This window comes from Nyctereutes procyonoides, unplaced genomic scaffold, assembly GCF_905146905.1.
Source record: "Nyctereutes procyonoides isolate TBG_1078 unplaced genomic scaffold, NYPRO_anot_genome, whole genome shotgun sequence".
NCBI classification, from domain to species: domain Eukaryota; kingdom Metazoa; phylum Chordata; class Mammalia; order Carnivora; family Canidae; genus Nyctereutes; species Nyctereutes procyonoides.
This window is the reverse complement of record NW_026575146.1, coordinates 74230702-74254146: the sequence shown is the minus strand read 5'-3', so window position 1 is coordinate 74254146 and position 23445 is coordinate 74230702. Positions and strand designations below refer to the sequence as shown.

Here is a 23445-nt window from a genome sequence, read left to right as displayed (position 1 = left end):
GCATCCCGGGAGCAAGGGCCGGGCCTGGCCTCGGCGCGGAGCATTGTGGGAGGTGGACGCCGCGCCGGGGCGGGTAGGTGAGTGGGGAGGGGCGGGAAGGGTGCACATCTGGGGGAGGGGAGAGGCACAGCTGGGTGGGACAGCGGAGATGGGAGGGCCCGCCACAGGAGGGGCTGGGAGGGCTTGGGGAGGCGGGAGCGGGCTGGGAGGGGTTGCACGAAGGCGGGAGGCGCAGCTGGACGTGGGGGAGCATCCGGGGTGATGAAGCCCATCTGAGGACGAGGGCTTCCATGTCTAGGACCAGCACGCACTTCTGGGGAGTAGATAGCTGCAGATGGGAGGTGGGAGCTACAGCTGGACTGGGGGGCGCGTCTGGGCAGGAGGGGGGCACAGACCAAATTTTGGTGACACTTCTGAGAATTGGCCACAAGTGAATGGAGCACACACCTGTGGGCTAAAAGTACATACTGGATGTGGGGAGGACATCTTGGAGGCAGGGGCTGCAGCTGTATGTGACGACTGATGGGGTCACATCTGGGGCAATACCTGGTTGTCAGAGACTCATGCAGGGAGGAGGGAGGCACAGGTGCGTGAAGAATAAAACTGGGGATGAGAGGTCAGTGCCTGGATGTGGGAGCAGATCCAGAGATGGAACATCTTTAGAAGAGGGCACAGATGGGTGTGGGTTAGAGCCAAATGTAGACACGGGGGGCGGGGTGTCACATGAATGGGAGCAACAAGAGGTTACAGCCAAGTGTGGAAGATACATCTGGAGGTGGAGAGGAGGTCTTAGCTGGAAGTTGGGAAGAGATTCGAGAGATCCACCATTGAACTTAAGGGTTATATTTTGGGAGAATAACCCCAACTGTACCGAGGGGCACATCTATAAAGGAGGGGGCCAGAGCTGAAATTAGGGATCAGGATGACAGGCTCCAACACTCCCAGGAATACTGCAGGCATGGGAGAAAGCCAAAGATGGAATGCAAATTCATATCCACATACTAATGGGGGTGCATCCCGTCCTGGGCCCCGCCTGGAAAGAGGGACCAGCACCAAAGAGGCAGGCGGGTAATGAAAGAAGCGGGATACCCCTGGTGGAGATGGGTCTGATATCTACATTCCCCTCTTCCACTCAGGCGCCCCAGGATGGAGTCCCCACCCAGCACAGCGGGGCAAGAGGAGCAGGAGCTGCGGGAGCGTGCCTTCTTCTCATGGGCCGAGTTCAGCCGCTTCTTTGATGCGTGGTGCCAGCAGCGGCTGGCGCTCTTCTTCGTCAAGAGCTCCATGCACCTGGCGCGCTGCCGCTGGGCCAGCGCGCCCCCACTCTACACGCTCATCGACGTGCTCAAGTACAGCTACGTGCGGCTCGTGTGCAAGGACGTGCGCGCGCCCAGCCGGCCCACCGTGGGGTGCGTGAGCGGTGCCGAGCCCTGCTGGGTCCTGGGGGGAGGGGAAGCGAGGGGGTAGAGAGGCAGAGAGCCCCTGCATCAAGAGACAAGAGAAGGGGACGGAGAGATGCCCACTAAAGCAGCTAAGTACACCTTGCAGGAAGTCCCAGAGAAAGGGGACAGCCAGTGAGCTGGAAGGGCATACATAGTAAGTAGCAGGGCAGGCTCCAACAAGACTTTAGTAGGGACTTAATAGAGAGCCAGAGTGAAATGCATACATTGAAGAAAGGCCCCTCCCCTCACCCAAGACAGAAAATTCCAGAAACATGGAGACATGGAGCCAGAGACACCAGCCAGAATCAGAAAAATGGTTGAGAGCCAGGTTTGGGACACATACAAAGAGATGAGAGACAGACTGAGCTGCAGAGAAAGCCACAGAACACAGAGAGAGATCCATCCATTAATTTGGTAAATACAGGGCCAGGTCCTACACGAGGGCTAGAGATAACTTTGCTGGGGAGAAAGGGTGTTGAACAGGATAGACCAATCCCCTGCCCTCCCGGAACTTTCAGACTGGACAGGAAGGCTGACGTTGTATGAACAAGCTCACAAATAAGTTCCCTCCAAGTGGAATGCTACAAGGGGCAATTGAAAAATCCATGAGAGAGCTAGGAGATATAGCCAGCTGGCCAACGATGTTTTAATCAACCCCAGTTTTAAACCAGAGCACTCCCCATAAAATATTTGGTCTCCAGCTTTTCTTGAAACACGGGAAGAGGCTGAGCCCACATTCTTGCGTGGCAGACGGCCACTGCAGTTAGACCAGGCATTGGCACTCAGGTGTGCCCCAGACCCCACCACTCTCTGTTACCTCACCCTTAGTCCTGTCACTTCCCTCAGGCTCTCCCTTCCGGCTGCCTGAGACCAGCTCCACCACGTCCAGGGTGGGTGTCTTTGGGCCACAGATATCCCATCTCTGAGTCGGGTTTCTCCTCTCTGAAGTGGGGTTATTGCAGAGTTGTTGGAAGGTTACCATGAGCCCAAGGATGAGAAGGCACTTCCCCCCCAGTGCCTGGAACATTGGGCAGTTGGGTAAAGAACACATGTTCTAGAAGTCAAGAGCACAGACTTGGGCGCCAGCAGCCTCGCCTCCTGTGATTAGCCAGTGACACTGAGCAAGTGACATCACCTTTCTGCGTCTCAGTTTCCTGACTTGGAAAACAGAGGAAGGGATGGTACTGATCCATCTCCTAGGTTTTGTGAGGATTCAATGAGCTGATAACATGCAAGTCACCAGAAGAGCATCCAGCACAGTGAGCACTTTGGAACAGCAATTCTCACCATAATTATTTAAACATTTATTGAGAGATTACTGTTCTTGGTGGTTTACTCACTGCTTACCTAGAAACAGAGACTCAGAGGTCAGGAAGCAGAGCAACACCAAACACACATCATCACAGAGAAATCTAGAACATTAGAGCTTGTGAGCCACTTAGGCCTAATCTGGAATCTCTTTGTTAAAAGAAGCCAATTCAAAGTAACTTATTGAACACCTACTGTGTGCATGCTCTTTGCTAGGCATTTGGAACCCAGAGCTGGCCTCTGCTCTTGAGCAGCGGAGAACCTAATGGAGGAGAAAAAAATAAAAAGGAAATTGGAAATAAGGGCTCACAGTTGTGAAGGAGAAGAAGTTAGATGGTGAGAGGGAAGAGGACAAAAGAGAAGTGGTCAGTGCAGCTCCATCTGAGACCTTACAGAGTGCTTCTGGAAGTCTTCCTGGAAAAGGTGACCAGTAAACAGAGACTGGAGGGAATCTCTGTGTTTATACATTTACATATGTATGTATTTGACTTAAACACATGGCACTTACTATGTCCCGGCACTATCTCCAGTGCTCTGCAATTCTCAGAGGGAGCCAGGAGACAGGAGGGGGCAGGACTGGAGATTGACAGGCTGGTGCCCTGACTGGGGAGACAGTGGGACAGTGTCTGGATGGGGACGCCAGGAGTGAGGGTGGTTGGCAAGCTGGTTCAGAGATGATGACTGGGGGGCCCATCATTTCCCAGCCCGTCTGTCCCCCCAGCTGTTCAGACAGCACCTCTCCAGGGTCATAACCCAAGGACAGCCCACAGGCCAGGGTTCTAGGGGGTGTCTAGTGTGTGAGAAAAGACTGCAGATGTGGGCAGAATGGTATCAAAGTCTCGACTTGCAGGGCTGAGTCCAGGGGCCGGGATTTATCTTGGGGGAGCCCTGGGAGGGCTGAGAGCAGGGGCAGCTCTGGCTGTAGGATGATCCCTCCTGTGGCAGTGTCAGGGACAGACTAGAGGAGACAGGCAGGAGGCCAGCGAGGAGCTAGGGCTGAGGGGCCCTGAGAATGCACATCACGGCTTTCCCCCTGGCCACTCTGTCCCCCTATCTCAGACGTTGCCTGGCAACCTCTCCCAAATCGCCACCTCACCTCTCCCCTCTCCCCCCTCCCCAGCCTTCTGCTCTGTGCCCACCCCCCACAGCCTCTCTCAGCGCTTCCCACTCTAGAATACACACACCAGCCTTTGAAAATACAAAGAGCTTGGGAACCTGAAAGATCAAGAAGAAATGGCACATGGAGTGCAAAACAGCTCAAAGTGGTGGTACTTTTAGAAGGAAAAAAATTGAAGAAAATGGGCTGGTTTTTTTAATCAAGTGCTATCTATGTACCAGCCCCTTGTCTAAAGTACTTTGCATAACGTAATCCTCTTCTGTACTCCTCTCAATAAACCTGTGAGGTAGTATTCTTCTTAGCCCCAATTTCCATATGAGAAAACAAGCACAGAGGTTAAAGGAATTTCCCAAGATTGCCCAGCTGCCCAGAGGGGGAAACTAGGATCGGGACCCACACCCCACACAGTTTGACCACAAAGCCCATACTTTTGTTGCCTTTCTCTTCCCTCCCCTCCCCCTCATCTATATTTCCATCATGGATTATCAGTATGAGAGTTGAATGTGGTCCTAGGTGCCATGCTGTGTCCATCCGCTTTGTTTCAAGCACCCGCTGTGTGCTGGGTGAATGTGTTTTAGATGCCAGGGTTTCAGTGGAAAAGCACCCCATTCGGTGAAGAGCATGCGTTACGGATGGGCATCACTCAGATCATCACCCCAGTGTGTGGTGAAATCTGCCCAAGCCTGGGGATGGTCAGCGAAGGCTTCCTGGAGGAGGTGGCGCTGGTTCTGAGTTGTGAAGGAGGAATAGGAGCTAACTAGGTGAAAAGAAGGGAGAAGGATGTTTCACGAAGAAAGAAAAAACTAAGTAGAGTTGGTGGCAGTGGGAATGGGGAAAAAGTGGATGGTCTGAGGAGTTCAGAAGGCATGATAGACAAGACTTGGTGCTGGGTGGCTTGATGTAAGGAGCGGAGTGCCTGGGTGCTGGGGGTTCGTATGTGCAGTGGAATTGTCTTTTCATAGTAAATACTGAGCGCCTCCCAGGGACCAGAGGCTGTTCTCGGTGCTGGGGATATAGCAGTAAGCAAAACAGACAGTGATCCCTGCCCACGTGGAGTTCACACGTAGAGGTGGGTGGCATTATCCTCCCCAGCTAGCTGTAGAGAAATTGCAAAAATTGCGTGTTGAGGCCACAGTAGACAGTTATATTAGATCCTGGGACCCCAGAGGGGATGTGCAGTTCTCTGGCAAGATGCACCACTTCACGGAGCTGTGACCTTCCCTGAGTGGGGGCTTGTTCTAGGGACTGAACCACTCAGGCCAAAAGAAGCCAGACCAGAGAGTTTCACAAAAGCCTGTGAGTTATCCAGGGGGAAATGTGTCAGATAAGAGCCCCGTGAATGGGCCTTTTTGGTAGATCAAAAATGGGTCGCATATCGGGAATGTCTTTTAGTTACCTAACACCACTGTGAGGGCTCCACCTTTGTATTTTATTTATAACGATTTGTATACTTACAATTTTTCTAATTTTGTGTTATTTTTGTCACTTCCAATAAGGCCAAAGGTCTTGAGCTTTTTATGTAGACTTTCAAAATCTGGCAGGCTCCTGGTTTTACTTTACCTCTTTCTGTATGGAGCAGAAAAGGAATGTGTCAGGGATCTCCTTCTGGTTTAACAAAGGCAGTTCTTAAGTATTTATACTAGAGATTCTTGGGGTGTGTTCTGAAAAGGATTACCCTTCCAGGGGGCCATTTGGAAACAATTTGGGAGCATTTTAGAGGATGCTACTGGCATTTACTGCCTGGGAGTCAGGCTTCTTAACTACTTGCCACGCCCTGGACAGTCTATGTTACAAGGGTTGACAAGTTGTGAGGACCTTGGGTGAAATCCACCCTGCAGCTGTTTTTTGTAAATAAAGTTTTATTGAAACACAGCCAGACCCATGCATTGACATAGGATGTATGGCTGTTTGTACAATATAGCAACAGGGTATATTTACTGTCTGTCTTTTTGCAGAAAAAGTATGCCAATCCCTGCTCTATAAACATAAACCTCCTACCAAAAATGCCAGTATCATCCCTTATGGGGAAACATGGAACCTCCTTTCAGAAGCAGCTGTCAATTTAAGTATTATCATCAGGGAAATACACCCCATTTCCCACCCCCACATTCTCTTTCATTTTTTATGATGCTCCTTATAGCTCCCTGAGTGATTTCAGCTAATGGGTCATGCCTGCTGTTTGAGGGCCATTGTCCTAGACAGGCTCTTGCTCACACACAAACGGTTAAGAGTTGGCTATCATTGGAGCATTATTTGTAAGAAGGGAGAGCTGGACACACCATGCAGTTGGCAGAGGGGTGCCTGGCTGGCTCAGTCGGTTGAACATGCGACTCTTGATCTCGGGGTGGTGAGTTCGAGCCCCACATTAGCTATAGAGATAACTTAAAAATAAAATCTTTAAAAAAAATGCAACATACAGTTGGCAGAGTTGGGAGTGGAATAACAGGCAGGAAAAGGGCTGAACCAATGTTGAAAAACTAATGAGTGAGAAAGCAAGTTGCAAAAGTATATAGAGAGTGGGGTTAGCTTCCCATTGCTGCCATAACAAATTATCTCAAACAGGACAGCTTAAAACAATGCAAATGTGTGATCTTGCAGCTCCGAGGGTCACAAGTCCAGCATGGGTCTCCCTGGGCTAAAATCAAGGTGTCTGCAGGGCTGGCTCCTTCTGGAAGCTCTAGAAGAAAATCTGTTTCCCTCCTTCTTCCAGCTTCTAGAGGTACCCAATTCCTCAGCTTGCGGCCTCCCCCCAGCTTGCTGTTCCTCATCCAGCAGAGAAGCATCTCTCTCTCTCTCTCTCTCTCTCTCTCTCTCTCTCTTGACTTTGACTTGCCTCTCTGGCTGCTTGTTTCTGTCTTCCGCTTATAAGGACCCTTGTGAGTACACTGAGCCTGCCTGGGTAAACCATCATCATCTCCCCATCTCAAGACCCTTAATTTACACACCTGCAAAGTCCCTTTTGCAATGCACAGTAATGTTTGTGCAGCTCCAGCAACTAGGATGTGATCAGGCTGTTGGTCTGCCTACCATACGCTAGAAAGAAAAGTTTTCCTAAGTAAACTTTTTAAAAGCATAACACACATTTAAAAAAAAGCACACGCATCGTGTGTATGTAATTCAGTGAATTTCCCCAAAATAAAATGCACAAGTAACCAACACCGAGACCAAGGAAATACACGTGCCAGGTACTAAGAAGCACTCCCCGTAGAGTTAACCACCAGAGGGTAACTACGATCCAGTCTTCTGACAGCAGCGGCTACCTTTGCTTCTTATTGAACTTTTGCTAAACCTGATACACGGTGATTTATCATCTTTTGTGCTGGGCTTTCACACAGCTGATCTGTGAGATCTGTTGACAATGCTGGGGATAGCAGTGGCTTGTCCATTCTTACTATTGGTTAGGATTGTGTGTAAGGATATATCACTTACTTTCCTACTCTACCGTTGGATATTGGGCTGTTTCAAATACTTGGCTAATATGAATGGTGCTGCTGGAGCATTCTAGTACATTCTTTTGGCACCCATCTTCAGGCATTTGTCTTGAGTGGAAATACTGGGTCACGGGGAGGCACATGATCAGCGATAGCTGATACTGTCACACAGTTTTCCACAAGTGACTTACATTTAACACTCCCATCGATGAGAAGTTAAGTGTTGCGCTTGCTCTACCTCTTGGTCTGTGCTCCGTGTTTATTGGGTCATTCTGGCAGTGGTAGACGCATTTGCTGGGGGTTTGCATTTGCATTCGGTAGATAACTGAGGAGTTTGAGCACCTTTCCATGTATACAAAGTTTTATTTTATTTTATTTTTTATACAAAGTTTTAAAACCTAGAAACCTACCACCCACTGTTGATGGGTACTGAAAATATATGCAGGAATGCAAGATACCCAGTTTGGGAAGTGGCTACTTTGGGGGACCCAGGAGGGAGAGGACTTTGTCGGGACAGGGTTCACAGAGGTGTTCAATTTGCCATTGCTAAATGAGAAGTGGATACAGAAGTCTCTGAAGTATTGTATTTCTTACAGTTCTTTGAGGGAAATAAAATATTCATTCACTTTTGATAGAAATGGGGCAGTAGGTACAGAGGTATGGTAACACTAGTGCCCGCCACGTTGCAGACAGAAGTTAAGTGTTTCCCATACATCAACTCTTTCAATCCTCACAATAGCCCCACGAGAAAGGCATGATGATGATTATTTCCCTTTCAAAATAGGAGGAAACTGAGGCACAGAGACCTGAAGTGACTTGCCCAAGGTCACACCACTGGCAGATTCGGAAGGCCCTCTCTTCTTCTCGATGTTTGCAGCAGTTCTTAATTTTAGAAAACGATAATTAAAAAGGAGAGAGAGAGGAGGAGGACGAGGGCAGAGGGTGATGTGACGGCGGCGGTGGTCATTCCTCCCGCAGGCCCCCCCAGCCTGGCTGCCCGGCCTTCATCATCGTCAAGCTGAGCCCACTGCGGGACCGCCTCGTGGTGACAGAGTGCCAGCTGACCCACTCGCACCCGGCCTGCCCGCTGGAGTTCGCCTACTACTTCCGCCCGGGGCACCTGCTGGCCAACGCCTGCCTGCCCGTGCGCACCACCAACAAGATCTCCAAGCAGTTTGTGGCTCCAGCCGACGTGCACCGCCTACTCTCCTACTGCAAGGGCCGCGACCACGGCGTCCTGGACGCCCTGCACGTGCTCGAGGGGCTCTTCCGCACCGACCCCGAGGCCAAGGTGGGGTCTTGGGAGAGGCAGGCAGGGGTGGGGGACAGCCACACTCCAGCCTTGCGGGTCATTCATTCATTCATTCATTCATCACCCCCCATCCATTCACTCCTTCCATCCATTCCCCCGTGCGGTCATTTGGTCATTCACTAAGTGTTCGTAGCAGCTTTGGGGGAGGCAGCAGCCTGCCAGACACACGTGCTCCCTGCCCTCAGGAACCAAAAGAGCTTTCTGCCCCGACCAGGGATTCTGCACCTGTAGGATCCGGTAGCCCCTGGCCACACGTGGCTATTGAGCATTTGCAATGTGGCCAGTAGGACCGAGGAACAGAATTTTAAATTTTATTTCATTTTAGCTCACTGAAATTTAAGCAGCCACTTCTGGCTGTTGGCTACCTTTGCAGAGGAACCTGCTAGAATTACCTTGCAGTTGTAATGGGAGAAAGCCACAATAGACAGACACACTGTGATACTATGTCAGTAGGGTTGGGGGTAGGAAGAAGAGGCCACAGAAAGTGCCATTGAAAGAAAACCAAACCACACACATAGAAAATGCACAGATGAGAAGAAGTACATGGATGGAGGAATGTTCACAAAATTAAAACAGCCCATCCCCGCCACCCAGATCAAGACTCAGGAGGGAGGGTCGCCTTTGTTACCTAAGGTGATAGAGTGAGGAGTGTCAGGGAGTATGGGTGCAGATGTGGAGAGGGACAGTTAGTTGTAAGGGTGCTGTTGTATTTTGAGTGGTCAAGGAAGACATCTCTAAGAAAATGCTGGTGAAGCAGAGGAGACAGAATGGAGGCAGGGGACCCCCCATCCTTCTTCAGAGGGGCCGGAGTTCCAGGCAGAAGGAATAGCCAGTGGAAAACTGGAGGCTGGAGCATTTCTGCTATTCCTCCAAGAGGGATCTTTGTGCTGCTTTGATCCAACTTCAGAGCTGGGGTGGGGTGGACAAGAAGGAAAGGAGGGAGGGAAGGAGGAAGGAGGGAAATTAGGTGCCCCCCCCACACCAGCTGTGCTTTTCTCTCATGCATGGAAGAGGTCCCAACTCAGAGTAGTGACGCAGTGTGAACCCACTCTCCAGAATTAGACCCAGAGCACTCCCCTCACCTCCATCTCCTGCTCAGGAATCAGCCGTGACTCAAGCCACCAACCCAAACCCAGTGCTCTATCCACACATAATATCGATGATAATCTCAGTTAACATTTATCAAGCACTGACGATGTGCCAAGCACTACCTTGTATGCTTTGCATATTATAATTCCTTTAAATCTCACAAGAGCATGTGGAGGAAGGATTTCACCATTCTACCCACCACCCACCCCCGCAATTTTCTAGACAAGGAAACTGAAGCCTGAAGCACAGAGAGGCCAAGTCATTGGCCCAAGATCACACAGCTACTTAATAATGGAGCTGGACCTCAGACCTACACAGTCTGGATCCAGGGCCATGCTCTTCACTGCTCGCTATTCCCCAGTTTGGAAATGAGGCTTGGGACCCTTCTCATAGTTCTGGCCTCCAGAGGCTTGAGGGTCCCACCCAAAGCAGTTTGTTGCTCTGTACAATGGGGGTACATGCCACTGGTTTTCGCTGAGCTATTATAAACAGCCTTGGCTATCTTTCCTGGAAATATGCATGTAGGGTTACCCCTGTGAGAAGCAGCTCACTGACAAATGAAAACCTTCAATGCCGAGGGGTTGTCCTTTTAACTTCCAGGTTGGAGGCTGCCATAGAATCCAGGCTAAACCAAGGCTGGCTCCTGGGTCTGTGTTTTAGTCTACCTTAATACTGTCAAAGGAAATGAGGAAGAAGTTCTGGAACACCAAGAAACAGACCTGTGAAAGGTTTATTCCTTTTCTTTTTTTTTTTTTAACATTTAACTATTGACTTTTTGAATATGTAACACATTCAAATCCTTCTAAATTCAAAAGGTACTAGATTTGGTGGTGAAAAGTTGCCTTGTCACCTCCTGTCCCCCAAGTTCCCCCCTCAGAGGCCACCAGAGCAGCAGTTCTTCATACATCTTATGTATCTTTCTATTCTACGGCTCAGGGTGATCCAGGGGACCTTTCTATGATGATAGTAATGATCTGTGTCTGTGCTGTCCAGGAAACTAGCCCCTGGGCTCGTGTGCCCATCGAGCACTTTGCAATGTGGCTAGTATGATGGAGGAACTGAGTTTTTTATTTAATTTAATTAATTGCCATTTAAACAGCCCTATGTGGGCTAGTGGCTTCCCATTGAACAGCACTGCCCTGTATGTATACAGATAAGTTTGTGTCTTTAATTTTATTTCTACTGGCTCTCTCCCTACCCCCAGCAAAGTAGCATATTAGACATACTTTCTCACATCTTGCTTTAGATGTTGGGACTGGTCACATGTCAGCTTCTTTCATTCTTCCTATGAGGCTGGTCAAATCCCCCTGAGAAAAGCCTGTAACATCTTGCCTGGCAGGGGTAAAGGCCAGGCTGCCAGCTTCCAGGAACCACATGGGGGAAGAGGGTTGAGGAGCTAGCTTCGGGGCAGCAGGATGCACAGACACCCAGTCCCTCATCAGCTGTACCCACGGTCCCCGAGGCCGGTGGCCCTTGCCGTTCTAGGCTTTTCACAGAATAAACCTCCAGCCACCAGGGAGTGAGAGGAAACTTGGGGAGGTCTGCTTGCTTCTTAGACAACCATCGACTTGTCTAATTTAACCTCCTCCTGCCGCCTAGCACTCTGCCAATTCCTTTTGAAGATGCTACTGTTGGTCCTTGGCATTTTGCAGTTGCTGGCGCAGGAATCATGGGGCTTAGGGTTTGGCTTTTGTTTTGCGGGAAATGGGGAGTGTCTTGTCCATCTGCTTGCCAGCTTCCCAAGTTTGGTTCCTGTTGTCTCCTTTTCTATTGCTCCTGTCTTTAAAAAAGAAATCCTTTCCTATGAAGTTCAGGGAAGATAAAGTTAGAAGACTATGATCAACCTGTCACCTTTACATGGCAATTTTGCGTCGCTCTTTTCAATTATGAGAGATAGTGAATGAGTTCTGTATTATTTATTAATCTGCTAAGATAATAATTCTTTGGTTCCAAGACCAGGCTAAGCAACAATCAGATTATTATGCTCTCTGCTTCCCAGCAGTCTCCTGTAGGAGGGATGACTTTGTTTTTTATTTTGTTTTGGGTTTTTTTGGTTGTGGTTGTGGTTTTGGATTTGGTTTTGTTCCTGTTTTGGAGGGGTTGCTTTAAAAAGCCAAATGCCTAGGTCCCCCTGAGTGGAGATGGCCTGCTTGGTCTTGGGAGAGGGTCCCATAAGAGCTAGTGTACCCAAAAGCCACTGCCACAGTTTGTGGGCAAGACTGAGTAGCCACTTCAACCAGGGAGATGTTAAGACCTTTTATAATCTGCTCTGAGGCAGCAATGATGGACTGAGGTAGGGTAATCAGCAAGCCAACTGGCTTTCTGGGCAGAGATGGACCTTGCACAGAAACGTTGTAACTCCTGTCATAAGTATGCTTTGCCTTCTGAGAAAGGGCAACGTTGATCCACATCCATAAAAGTGTGCCACTTTTAGGAATACTAAAAGATAAACTGATATAGTCACTGTGGAGGACAATTGGGCAAGATCCATGAAAATGACCACTTTGGCCCCTCTCCCATTGCCAGGAATCTGTTGTGCAGACATAGTTGCACAAGTGAAGAATGACTTACAAGGTTAATCATTGTGGTTTATGGAAGCAAGAGATTGGATGCAACCAAAACCCCACCAGTAGGGTAATGGTTCCAGAATCCTGGAACATCTATCCCTGGAATACCCCACAACTTTTAGACAAGAATGCTAACAACTCTAGCAACTGATCTGAACAGATCTCTGGGGCACATTTTTAGGTTAACAATGGCAACCACCAAAAGCAAGGAGCAAAACAGTGCGTAACATGCTGTTTTGTGTATAAAAGGAAGAAAATGAGACCATCTAGGTGGGCTTGCTTGCTTGTGTTCACATAAAGAAACTCTAGGAAGTACCGAGGAGGTGGATGGGCGTAGGAGTAGCAAATGGGACTGGGTGGTTGGAAGATGATAGGAAGAAGACCGTGGCTGTATGGCTTCTATGATTAGACTTTCAGACCCTACGGAGTTTTGTACAAACAGATCATTTTATTTTACTTATTATTTTTTTTAAGAGACAGAGAAAGTGTGATCAGGGGGAAGGGCAGAGAGAGAGGGAGAGAATCTCAAGCAGCCTCCATACTCAGTGCGGAGCCCCATGTGGGCTCCATCTCACAACCCGGAGATCATGATTTGAGCCGAAATCAAGAGCTGGAGGCTCAACCAACTGAGCCACCCAGGCGCCTCTCAAATAGTTCACTTTATTATATTTATTTATTTATTTATTTTAAAGTATTTATTTATTTATTTATTTATTTATTTATTTATGAGAGACACAGAGAGAAACGCAGAGACATAGGCAGAGGGAGAAGCAGGCTCCCTCCTGGAAGCCCGATGTGGGAATCCCAGGACCCCAGGATCACAGCCCTAGCCAAGGGCAGACACTTAACCACTGAGCCATCCAGGTGCCTGTCAAATAGTTCATTTAAAAAGAGGAGGTGAAAAATAGAGAATAGTCCCAATGCACTATGCTCCCCTGTTTCTCTCTAGAAAAGAACAATTAGGGGGTGAACAATAGAGAATCTAAGACTGTGTCAGTCAGGAGGGCCCAGGATTCGCTGTCCCAGTGACCAGCTCTCAAACCTCAGTGGCACCAAAGTTTATTTTCTGCTCACACTGCATGCCCGCCACGGGTTGTTGGGAGACATGCTCCTCATCAGAATCCTCCCTACATGGTTAGTGTATCTGTCAGGAAGGACCGTTGGGGCTTCCACACCCAGGTGACACACCACGGCAGGTTACTTCCACTCATGTTTTGTTAGTCAAAGCAAGTACATGACCCTGCCCAACTGCAAAGCAATGGACGGGTGGACTCCTGCCAAGGGCTCGAGACAGGAGAGCCACGATTAATTGGCACATGGTCAAGGGCAACCATAGAGAGGACGGATAGAGCGCTGTCCCACCCACGGTCCTCCAGAGCCCAGTCTGAATCTGGGCTCATGTTTCCCTGATCCGTAGTTCCTTGCCCCCCCCACTTGTCTTAACCCTTCTCTCTTCATGGCTCCCCAGGGGAATATCCTCTGTGCCCTACAGCTTTTGTACCTTAGAGCAGCTATTTTCTGGGTGCTATAGTAACAACTAGAAACTGATTTTATTTGTTTTGTTAGGTGCTAAAAGCTTTAGATACATTCTGGCTGGGCATGCAACAAAGTTACTTCCTTCTGCAAGCCTTAGTTTGTTCATCTGTAGAATGGGGATAAGAAGAGGTACTACCTCATAGGATTGTCAGGGTTGTTGTATGAGGATTAAGTCTGTGTGTGTGTGTAGTGTGTGTGTGTGTGTGTGTGTGTGTGTGTGTAAAATATAGTTAAGTAGGAAGCCCTGTATGTTTAGCTACTATTCTTATTCCCTCAAGTTCTTTTTCCAGACAGTCTGGAGGATAGTACTTTTCTGATCATGTGAAAACAAGATTGTGCTCACACGTAGGAGGAGGTGTGGATGAAAAGTATTTAGCGGTGCTGTTTCTGATATTCACATTTGTGGAATCCACTCTGTGGGTGATGCATCCCAGTGCTCCCAATCTATGTGTCTGAGGTAATACCTACCCTCACATTAGTCCTCATAGCTGCCTACCACATGCCCTTAGAATCAGGCCTGTGGGATCACTCTCATGAAGGCCAAGAGGGTATAGTGGTCGGGAGTGCGGACTCTAGGCTCAAGTGGCCTTGGGTTCAAATTCCAGCTCTGTTGCTTACTACCTGTGGGACCCTGGGTAAGTGACAGAACCCATCTGTGCCTCAGTTTTGCCATCTGAGAAATGGGAATAGTCATAAGAGTCCCTGTTTGCAGGATTGTTGTGGGAATTGAAAGAGTTAATGGCCTTGGCAAGGAAAAACCACTTCCTGTTTGGTCTGTGTTCTCCTGAGCTCTCCAAGAGCCTGGAATCATGTGTACATTTATTCATCTTGGGTTTGCAGGCTGCTTCTTCCTACTCTAAGAAGCCCTTTGGGCCACCCTCAATTCCTGAACCGGCACTTGGCACACACAGCAGACTTGTTCGGTAAATATTTGGTAGAACAGTTCATTCATTTACGTATCCCCCACTTTCAGCAAATGCCACCCCTCAGCGTCACCTACACATCTCCCTCTGCTCCTTGCTTTCCCCCCCAACCATTCTGAGTAATCGAGGCTCTGATCCCACCCCACTATCTGTTAGCTCCACGGCTTTGGCCAACTCACTCCCCTGGTATAGCTGGGGGCCCTCGGACTGGCCTCAGTTTCAGGGCTCACAGAACTCAGCAAAGCTGTTATACCCTCAGCTGTGGCTTTTTACAGCAGCAGGACAGAATAAAATCAGCAAAGGGAAGAGGCGTATGGCGTGGAGTCCAAAAGAGACCAGGCTCGAGCTTCCAGCTGTCCTCCGAGTGGAGTTGTGCGGACACAGTTTAGTTCTGCCAGCAACCATGTGTTAACGGCACAGAGTCTTGCCAACCAAGCAAACTCATCTGAGCCTTGGTGTGCAGCAATTTCACTGGGGTTTGGTCACATGGACATGTCTGACTGCCTGAGTGGCTGACCTAAGTCTCCAGCCCCTCTGGAGGTCAAGCTGATACTGTGTGACCCCCACCATAGATCACCTTGTTAGCATAGACTGTCTCGAGTGGCCCAAGGCCCCAGACACTCTTATCAGGCATTCCTATGTCCCAGCATCTGGGCAAGAGCCAGAACTTCCTTTGGAATATGCAGTTTGGACCCCCAGGTGGGTAGAATTCATTCTTCTCTACACACCTGGAATATCTTTAAGGAAAATGATGGTGCCCTCTCGGCAATGGCTGTCACTCATTTGGAGGGCCCCACCCCAACCTTAGCCCCCTTAGCATGCCCTCCACACTCAGGTAATGATAATAACGGCTGACAATAAATCCTGACCTTGTACCACTTTGAGGGCTTTGTGTGAATCAGCCCATTTAATCCTCATAGTGATTTTGTAAAGTCAGGGAGATGGTGGACTCCACCTTTGCAGATGTGAAAGGCTGATGCACAGAGAAGTTCAGACACTTTCCCAATGCACACAACCAGTGTGTAAACTCACACAGCTGGTAAGAGGAAGCACCTGGATTTGAATCGCACAGTCTGTGCAGGAAAAGCTTCCATAGCCTCTTTAGAAAGAAAACCTGAGTTCAGAAATCAAAGATCCCTTGAAGAATGGGAGCCAGCTTCTAACTCATCGAGTGCTTGCTTGCCTTCTCTGGAAAAATCTCAAGGCAAATACATTTCACTGTATTTTCTTTTCTTACTCCTGACTCCCCAGAAGAAACAGACATGATCTCAAGACTATAGGAACATGTCACTCCTTTTTAACAACTGTTATGACAACTTTTACCTTTGCACTAATTTCTACACTCACGTTGACAGACCCTTCTGTGATGGTGCAAATGTCCTGTATGTGCAGCATTCAGGAGAGCAACCACTAGCCTAGGACTCATGGGACCGATGAACCGAATTTTTATAGGTTGTCAAGTATTAATTTAAATGTAAATAGCTACATGTGGCTAAGGCTACAGAGCCCTTCTGGACTGAAACATTTGCAGAGATAAATCAATCATAAAGTAATTATAAATGTACAAATTCATGATGGTTGAAAAAATCGTAGTGGGGTAATAACTAATCCAGCAGAAAGTTTTCCAGGCTTTTTCATAAAATTTGGTGAATTCTAATACTAGTTAAGATGCTGAATATAGGATTTCTGGGTTGAAAAAAAAAAAGGATTTCTGGGTTGGGAAAGCAATCTCCTTGTTCTTTATGGACTCTACTAGACCTCTTTTTTTTTTTAAATCAGAGTTTTTTCTTTCTCCTTGAAAGCTGAGAATGACGCAGTGCTTTTTTTTATTTTTTAAAGATTTATTTATTCATTTTATAGAGAAAGAGTGCTCGAAAGAGCGCAAGTGAGGGAAGGGACAAAGGGAGAGAGAGAAAATCTCCAGCAAACTCTCTAAGTGGAGAGACCCACACGGGACTTGATCTCATGTCCCTGAGATCATGAGCTGAGCCAAAATCAAGAGTCGGACAGTTAACTGACTGAGCCACCCAGGTGCCCTGATGCAGTGCTTTTTAACCATCTGATAGGAGGAGGTTGGACGATAGCAGCGCAGTTTGTGGTGAGATCCGTGCTTTCTTGATTCAGATCCTGGTTCTGCAGCTGTGGGTCAGCACTGACAGGGACCAGCAGAAGGAGTCCGATTACTGCCTGCCTGCCCCATTCAGTGGCTTTTTTTTTAAGGTTTTATTTATTTATTCATGAAAGACACACAGAGAGAGGCAGAAACATAGGCAGAGGGAGAAGCAGGCTCCCCACGGGGAGCCCAGTGCGGGACTTGATCCCCACCCCATCACGACCTGACCCAAAGGCAGACGCTTAACCACTGAGCCACCCAGGCATCCCATTCAGTGGCTTTCGTGCATGATGATGCCAGAGTGGCTGAGGCCAAGGAGAAAGAGAGGGACAGATGAGGTCCAAGGACCTGATCACCTAGCCCACAGCATGGTGTGAACTCTGGGTGGTACTTGAAGTGGGATGTGAAGTCCCGGGAAAGGAAAGGTTTTCGAGCAGGGGAGGGAGTGAGCTGATCAGAAGTTTTAAAAATGAAACAGAGATGGGGCTGGTTGGGGGGCAGTGAGAATCAAGTGCGGCTTTGGGCTGCCAATCTCCAGGGACACTGGAGATGTCCAATGGGCCATGTTCCTGCAGAGGCAGTTCAATAGATGGACCTAGAGCCTGGAGATACAGAACTAGGAGTTATCAGCTGAGAGATGAGGAAGGCCATGTGACCAGATGAGATCACCTTGGCAGAGTCTAGAGACAGGAAGGAGGAGAAGAGGAGCCAGGGGGTGCTCTGCAGCTCAGCAACATTTAGAAGTGGAGCAGGGGTGGAGGAAGGCTGAGACAGGCAAAGGAGACCACACGGGAGATGCCTGTGAGGAAGGAGGACAGCCAGGAGTTTTGAGGATGATAGGAGCCAAGAGTGATTTGTGTTCCAGAAAAGGGTCAGGGTCCCAGTCCTCAGTGCTGCTGAAAGACAAGTCAGACAGAAATAATAGTGGGATTAGATACGCACCAAGCCTTGGACACAAATGATCTCATTTTAGCCTCTCCATGACCTTATTCAATAGACATTACCTCAATTTTGCAGCCAAGCAAAGTGAGACTCAGTGCAGGGTCCCACAGCTAGTAAGAGACAAAGCGAGGATTTAAAACCAGACTCTTCCCTGAACTCTAGAGACGTGGCCAGAGGGTATTGCTGCACACTTACGCATGCCTTCATTCGGAATGTATCGAGCTGTTGCTGTGGGCGCCATTCAAAACATTAGGAAAGCAAAACACAACATCTCTAACCTTGTGACGCTTCCCTGTTAGGACAGGCAATAAGCAAACCAGCAAGTAAAGATGTGACATGCTTCAGGGTGGTTGAATGCTATGGCCAATCACGGCTAGAGGGAGCTGGGGTTATTTGCTTGGAAGGGATGGTCAGAGCAGACCTTTATGAGGACATGATCTCTGAGCAGGGGTGATAATTGCTGTAATTATGAACACTTTGAGAGCACTTACTTTTGGTTGAACGAATATTGTAGAATATTAATGTATTTTTGTGCCAGAGCAGTATTCAACAATGCTTTAATTCATTTCATCCTCACAGAGATACTCTGTTCATTTTGCAAATGAGATGGAGGTCAGGGAAGTCTTGGGAAGCCGCACCGCCAGGAAGCCGGGGTGGGGGTGGGGGCTCCAGGGTCTCAGCCCAGGCAGTCTGGCTCGAGGCCCTAATGTGGACCTGACCCTCCAAGCAGGAAGAAACAAATTTCCAGTTCCCAGAAGGAGAAGTTAGGGGAACAAGGAGAGTAAGGACGAAACTGAGGCTCAGGTTAAGTCACCAGGTTCGGAAGTGGTGGGGCCGGGACTCAAACCTAGACGACCGGGTTTCTAAGTCTATGGATTTAGTGCTAGACGGGGCTCTCAAACCGAGCATGCGTGGGAATCCCCTGGAGGGCTTGTCAAAGCGCCCACTGTGGGGCCCCCAGAGCTTCTGACTTGGCAGGGGGGCCTAAGAATATGCATTTCTGTCAAGATCCCAGCAGGTGACGCGGCTGCTCCAAGGCCTACACTTCTAAGACTGGCTGTAGACTGCCTCTGGGCGCAGGAGGAACCTAACCTAACCCGGTTCCGGCAGGTACCCTGAGGCTCAGAGAGGCTGTCTCGGGTGCAGAAATCGCACAGCTACTAGGCGGCGGTGCAGGCTCTCAGACCCGGGCAGTCGGCCTCCAGAGGTCGCGTTTTCAACCATTTCACACACCCCCCCCCCCTCCGGCACTGCCTCCTGCCGGTCGGAAGAATAAATGGCCGCACGCAGGAATGAATGGATTCCCACTGCCCCCGGTGGGGGGTGCGGGGGACCCGAGATCCCGGAGCCGCCGGCGTCCCCCGACCTGTTTCCCTGCCCGCCCCCCCCGCCCGCAGGTGAAGCTGGTGTTCGTGGAGGACCAGGCGGTGGTGGAGACGGTGTTCTTCCTGACGTCGCGCACGCGGGCGCTGCTGCGGCGCTTCCCGCGCATGCTCCTGGTGGACCGGCTGCCCGGGCTGCAGGGCGCGCTGGACCTGCTGGCGGTGCTGTGCGTGGACGGAGCGGGCCGCGCGCGCCAGGCCGCCTGCTGCGTGGCGCGCCCGGGCACGCCGAGCCTGCTGCGCTTCGCCCTGGCCTCGCTGCTGCAGAGTGCGCCCGACGTCAAGGGCCGCGTGCGCTGCCTGACCGCCGGGCCCGAGGTGGCGGCGCAGCTGCCCGCCGTGCGCCAGCTGCTGCCGGGCGCGCGCGTGCAGATCTGCCGCGCGCAGGGCCTCGAGACGCTCTTCAGCAAGGCGCAGGAGCTGGGCGGCGCCGGCCGCGAGGACCCGGGCCTGTGGCCGCGCCTGTGCCGCCTGGCAGGCGCGTCGTCGCCCGCCGCCTACTCCGATGCGCTGGCCGAGCTGCGCGCGCACGGCCCGGCCGCCTTCGTCGACTACTTTGAGCGCAACTGGGCCCCGCGCCGCGACATGTGGGTGCGCTTCCGAGCCTTCGAGGCGGCCCGGGACCTGGACGCGTGCGCCCTGGTGCGCGGCCACCGCCGGCGCCTGCTGCGCCGCCTGAGCCCCTCGCGCAGCGTGGCGCAGTGCCTCCGCGATCTGGTGGCCATGCAGTGGGCCGATGCGGCAGGGGAGGCGGCGCCCGAGGGCGCGGACAGTGGGGGGCCATGGCCGGAGGGCGAGCCGGGGAGGGGAGCCCACGTGGAGGAGAGGGGGAAGGGCCTGCAGAGCGGGGACTGGGGAGGAGCCCCCAAAGAAGGAAGTATATGGAGAGGCGCCCAGTTGGAGAAGGAGTGGCCCCGAGGTTTGGAGGCCAGAGACCGGGGAGGGGCGCAGTTAGAGAGTGAGATGGGGAGAGGGTTGCAGATCCAAGATTGGAGAGACGTCCAGGTGGAGAACCAGAAAGTGAGAGGGCTAGAAGGGAGTGTCTGGAGAGGGTCCCCGTTGGAGAACGAGCAGTGGAGAGGGCCAGAGATCAGAGATTGGAGGGGGGGCCCGCGGGAGGATGAGAAGGATTGGGGACCTGAAGACTATGTGCGGAGAGGCGCCCGGTTGGAGGACTACGGGCTGAGAGGATTGGAAGGGTATCCCTGGAGGACCGCCCAGCTAGAAGATCAAAGGATCAGGGTGCTGGAGACCACAGACTGGAAGGGGACCCAGCTTGACTCTGAGAGGGCCCGGAGTCTTGAGGGGAGCACCTGGAAGGGGGCCCAGCTGCATGATGAGAAGGCGCGTGGACTGAAAGCCAGAGAGTGGAACGGGCCCCAGTTGGAAGCCGAGAAGGGAAGGGGGCTGGAGGTCAGGAACTGGAGGGGGCGCCATTTGGAGCTGGTCCCTGAGAATGGAGACCAAATGGAGCCCCAGTGGGGAGATGAGAGGCAGAGAGGGCCAGAGATGGGAGAAGAGAGAGGAGTGCGGTTGGGGGTCAAAAGAAGACGGGACCTGGAGGATGTAGTGCTGGTCCAGCTGGGGGACACAAGGATGGCAGGCCTGGAGAATGGAGAGGGAGCCCCACCTGCAGGCCCCAAGAGCCGAGGAGGACAGGAGGTGGAGTGTGGGGACACCGGAGGGAGGTGTCTCGGGCTGGGGAATGGGGTCACATGCAGCACCCCCGTGGGGACCGCACTTGAGGGGGACCCAGAATGGGCAGGGACAAGGAGAGCGTACCTGGCCCCCGGGGAGGGCCCGCAGGAGGGAGGTGAGGAAGATGGCCCGAGGGAACCAAAGAGGCCTTGCTACCCCTCGGCAGAGGAGGAGGTGGACTGGGAGCCCCTGGCCAAGTTCCGGGCGGCCTGCGGGCCAGAGCTAGCAGAACTGGTGGCCGAGGAGCTGGCGTTTGCCAGGCGGCACGGTACCCGGGGTTTCCACTGGACTGGGGCTGGGTTTGCCCTTAAGGATGGCACCTCGGACTTCTTCCTGGACAGGGCTCTGACACGCTGCAGCTGCTCCATCCACGCCGCCCGACGTCTGCCCTGCCGTCACCTCTTCGCAGCGCGCCTCCTCACCGGGGCAGCCTTGTTCCACATGGACCTGCTCAGGGACTGCTGGGGGAGAGCCCCAGAGCCCTGACCCTTCAGGCCCCTGCCTGCCACCCTCCGCTGCGAGGGCAGGAGGGCGTTCTTCGATCCCAAAGATAATAGGGCTGAGGCCAAGGAGGCCACCCCAGTCCCTCTGGCCACCTCCTGTGTCATCCAAAGACCTCACCTTGGCCGTTTGCCTCTCTGGGTCCACGGGGAGGCTGAGAGTGGTCTCGGAGGTCCTGGAGCCACAGTGTGGAAGATGGTGGTGGCCAGGATGGCTTCTGAGGGCTTCCCTCAGGAGATGAAATGTGTGATGAGACGGGGGCAGACAGGGTCAGACCGGGGCAGAAGGAAGGATGGGACAAGGCTGAGGGAGGGGGGAGACAGCAGGCTATGGGGAGAGCCCAGGCAGGAGCAGATGGTCAGTCCAGAGAGCACAGGGGCAAAGGAGAAAAGCAAAGGGGAATGTAGGAGGACAAATGAGGGGGGGGTGGGGGTGGAGAGAAACTGACAGGGGGACAAGCGGAGAAGAGAGGGTAAGAGGAGAGGCAGAAATAGGGGAAAAGCAGAGGGAGGCAGGGGAGAAGGAGGCCAGGGGTGGAGGACAGAGAAAAAAAAAAGACACACGGAAAGGAAAGGTATGGGAGAGGGGGAGAGAAGGAACAACAGGGAGTGATTTGAGAGTACCCAAAACCTGGAGATTTGGATCCCCTTGGCCTTCTGGTTGGTCATTTCCAGAAGAGACTAAATGAGAAAGGGCGTCTCGGGGGATGGGTCAGAGGCTCTGGACTATTGTACTTCAAGATTGGAATAAAACAGTATTATTTTGGTTTCTGCACTGAGTTCCTGGCTTCTGGGGCGGGGGGAGGGGGGAAGTCCAGACCAGGAGAGAAACTGAGTGGTCTGACATTCCTTCTTCCATTCTATCAACAAGACCTCCTGGGGCCAGATGGAATGGAGGGGCCAAAAATAAATCCACCCTCCCACCCCCTGCCACTGCTTCAGCTCAGCAGTCCTCCTCCCTTGTGTCCACATCGACCAGTATGCTAGGGTGGCAACTTGCCAACATCCGTGGATTTTGGCAAATCAGTCCAGTCAGTCCAGTCTCAGCCACTGTGGCCATGAATGGTTTAAGAATGGCTGTGTGACCCAATCCAGGCCAATGGGTCTGCTCAGGGTGGGAGACTTCCAAACCTTCTCTCAATCCCAAGAAGCCCCGGAATGAAAATGGTCAGGCTTAGACCTGATTGGGAGCATCTTGGTGGAGCGTGAGAATGCAGCCAGTGCTGGCAGTGACAGAGCCAAGAGATGCCCTCTATGATCACCCCCAACATCCCAGGAGGTGGGCATGGTGCCCATTTTCCTGCTGTGGAAATTAAGTTGGAGAGATTCAGTGACTTGCCAAAGGACATGAAACAGTCCTCCCCAACCCAAACATTCACCCCTGCACGACCATCCGTCCCTTGAGAGAGCATGGCAGGGGGAGACGGAGAGAGAGAATCTTAAGCAGCCCTACACGGGACTTGATCTCACGACTCTGACATCATAACCTGAGCTGAAATCAAGAGTTGGGCGCTTAACGAACTGAGCCACACAGGCGCCCCATTATATGTCCCTAAACTTCCAATCGCAGCGAGTATGGATGGTGTCATACACGACTGGCTTCCGTCCCGCGCTGTCCTAGCACTTGCTGAGGCTCCCCATCTCTGAACCTTAGTGTCTTCGCGTGGAAAATGGGGATAATACCAACTCCCCAAAGCCGGCTGCAGAATTGAAAATAATGTGCTTATACTGTCTAGTGCACGCGAAGCGCATCAATAATTGGTTATTATATAACTGTTTTCTTTTTGAAAGACTGAAGATGTAGGTTGACGTTTGGTGTTGCTGCAGGGGGAGGGTCTCCCACTATTTGTCAGCCGGGATCCACATCAGGATAAAGAAAAGCCGGGCCACCGGAAAAGTGCGGCGCATGCGCATTGGGGTGGCAGGAAGCGCCGCTGCCGGGAGATCCCCGGTGAACCGAGACTCCCGGGAACCGCGGGGCACCAGGGGGGAAGGGTGAAGATCGCAGCCCTAATTGGGCGGGGGCAGCGACAGGGAGGTGGCAGAGTCTGGGGAGACACTGGTCGGATCTGAAAAGGCACCAAG

At 51.4% G+C, this 23445-nt stretch overlaps 1 protein-coding gene across 2 annotated transcripts; it reads left to right on the top strand.

The window, feature by feature from the left end:
* The first annotated feature begins 15 nt into the window (after nt 1-15).
* On the top strand, nt 16-21719 carry ZSWIM9 (zinc finger SWIM-type containing 9). 2 transcript variants are annotated; one of them, XM_055312036.1, is made up of 4 exons: nt 16-77; nt 1137-1409; nt 8277-8589; nt 19178-21719. In XM_055312036.1, exons 2-4 carry the CDS (start codon nt 1147-1149, stop codon nt 21344-21346), a joined length of 2745 nt encoding a protein of 914 aa, XP_055168011.1. In that variant the 5' UTR covers nt 16-77; nt 1137-1146; the 3' UTR covers nt 21347-21719. The 2 variants fall into 2 exon arrangements, with proteins under 2 accessions (XP_055168011.1, XP_055168010.1); XM_055312035.1 differs by having other exon boundaries at nt 52-73.
* Nucleotides 21720-23445: the final 1726 nt, after the last annotated feature.

Excerpts from the sequence above, each read along its gene's own strand:
- ZSWIM9 (XM_055312036.1), top strand. The coding sequence starts at position 1,147 with ATGGAGTCCCCACCCAGCACAGCGGGGCAAGAGGAGCAGGAGCTGCGG. Across the intron at positions 1,410-8,276 it reads CCCAGCCGGCCCACCGTGGG|GCCCCCCCAGCCTGGCTGCC; the intron begins GTGCGTGAGCGG and ends TTCCTCCCGCAG. Across the intron at positions 8,590-19,177 it reads GCACCGACCCCGAGGCCAAG|GTGAAGCTGGTGTTCGTGGA; the intron begins GTGGGGTCTTGG and ends CCCCGCCCGCAG.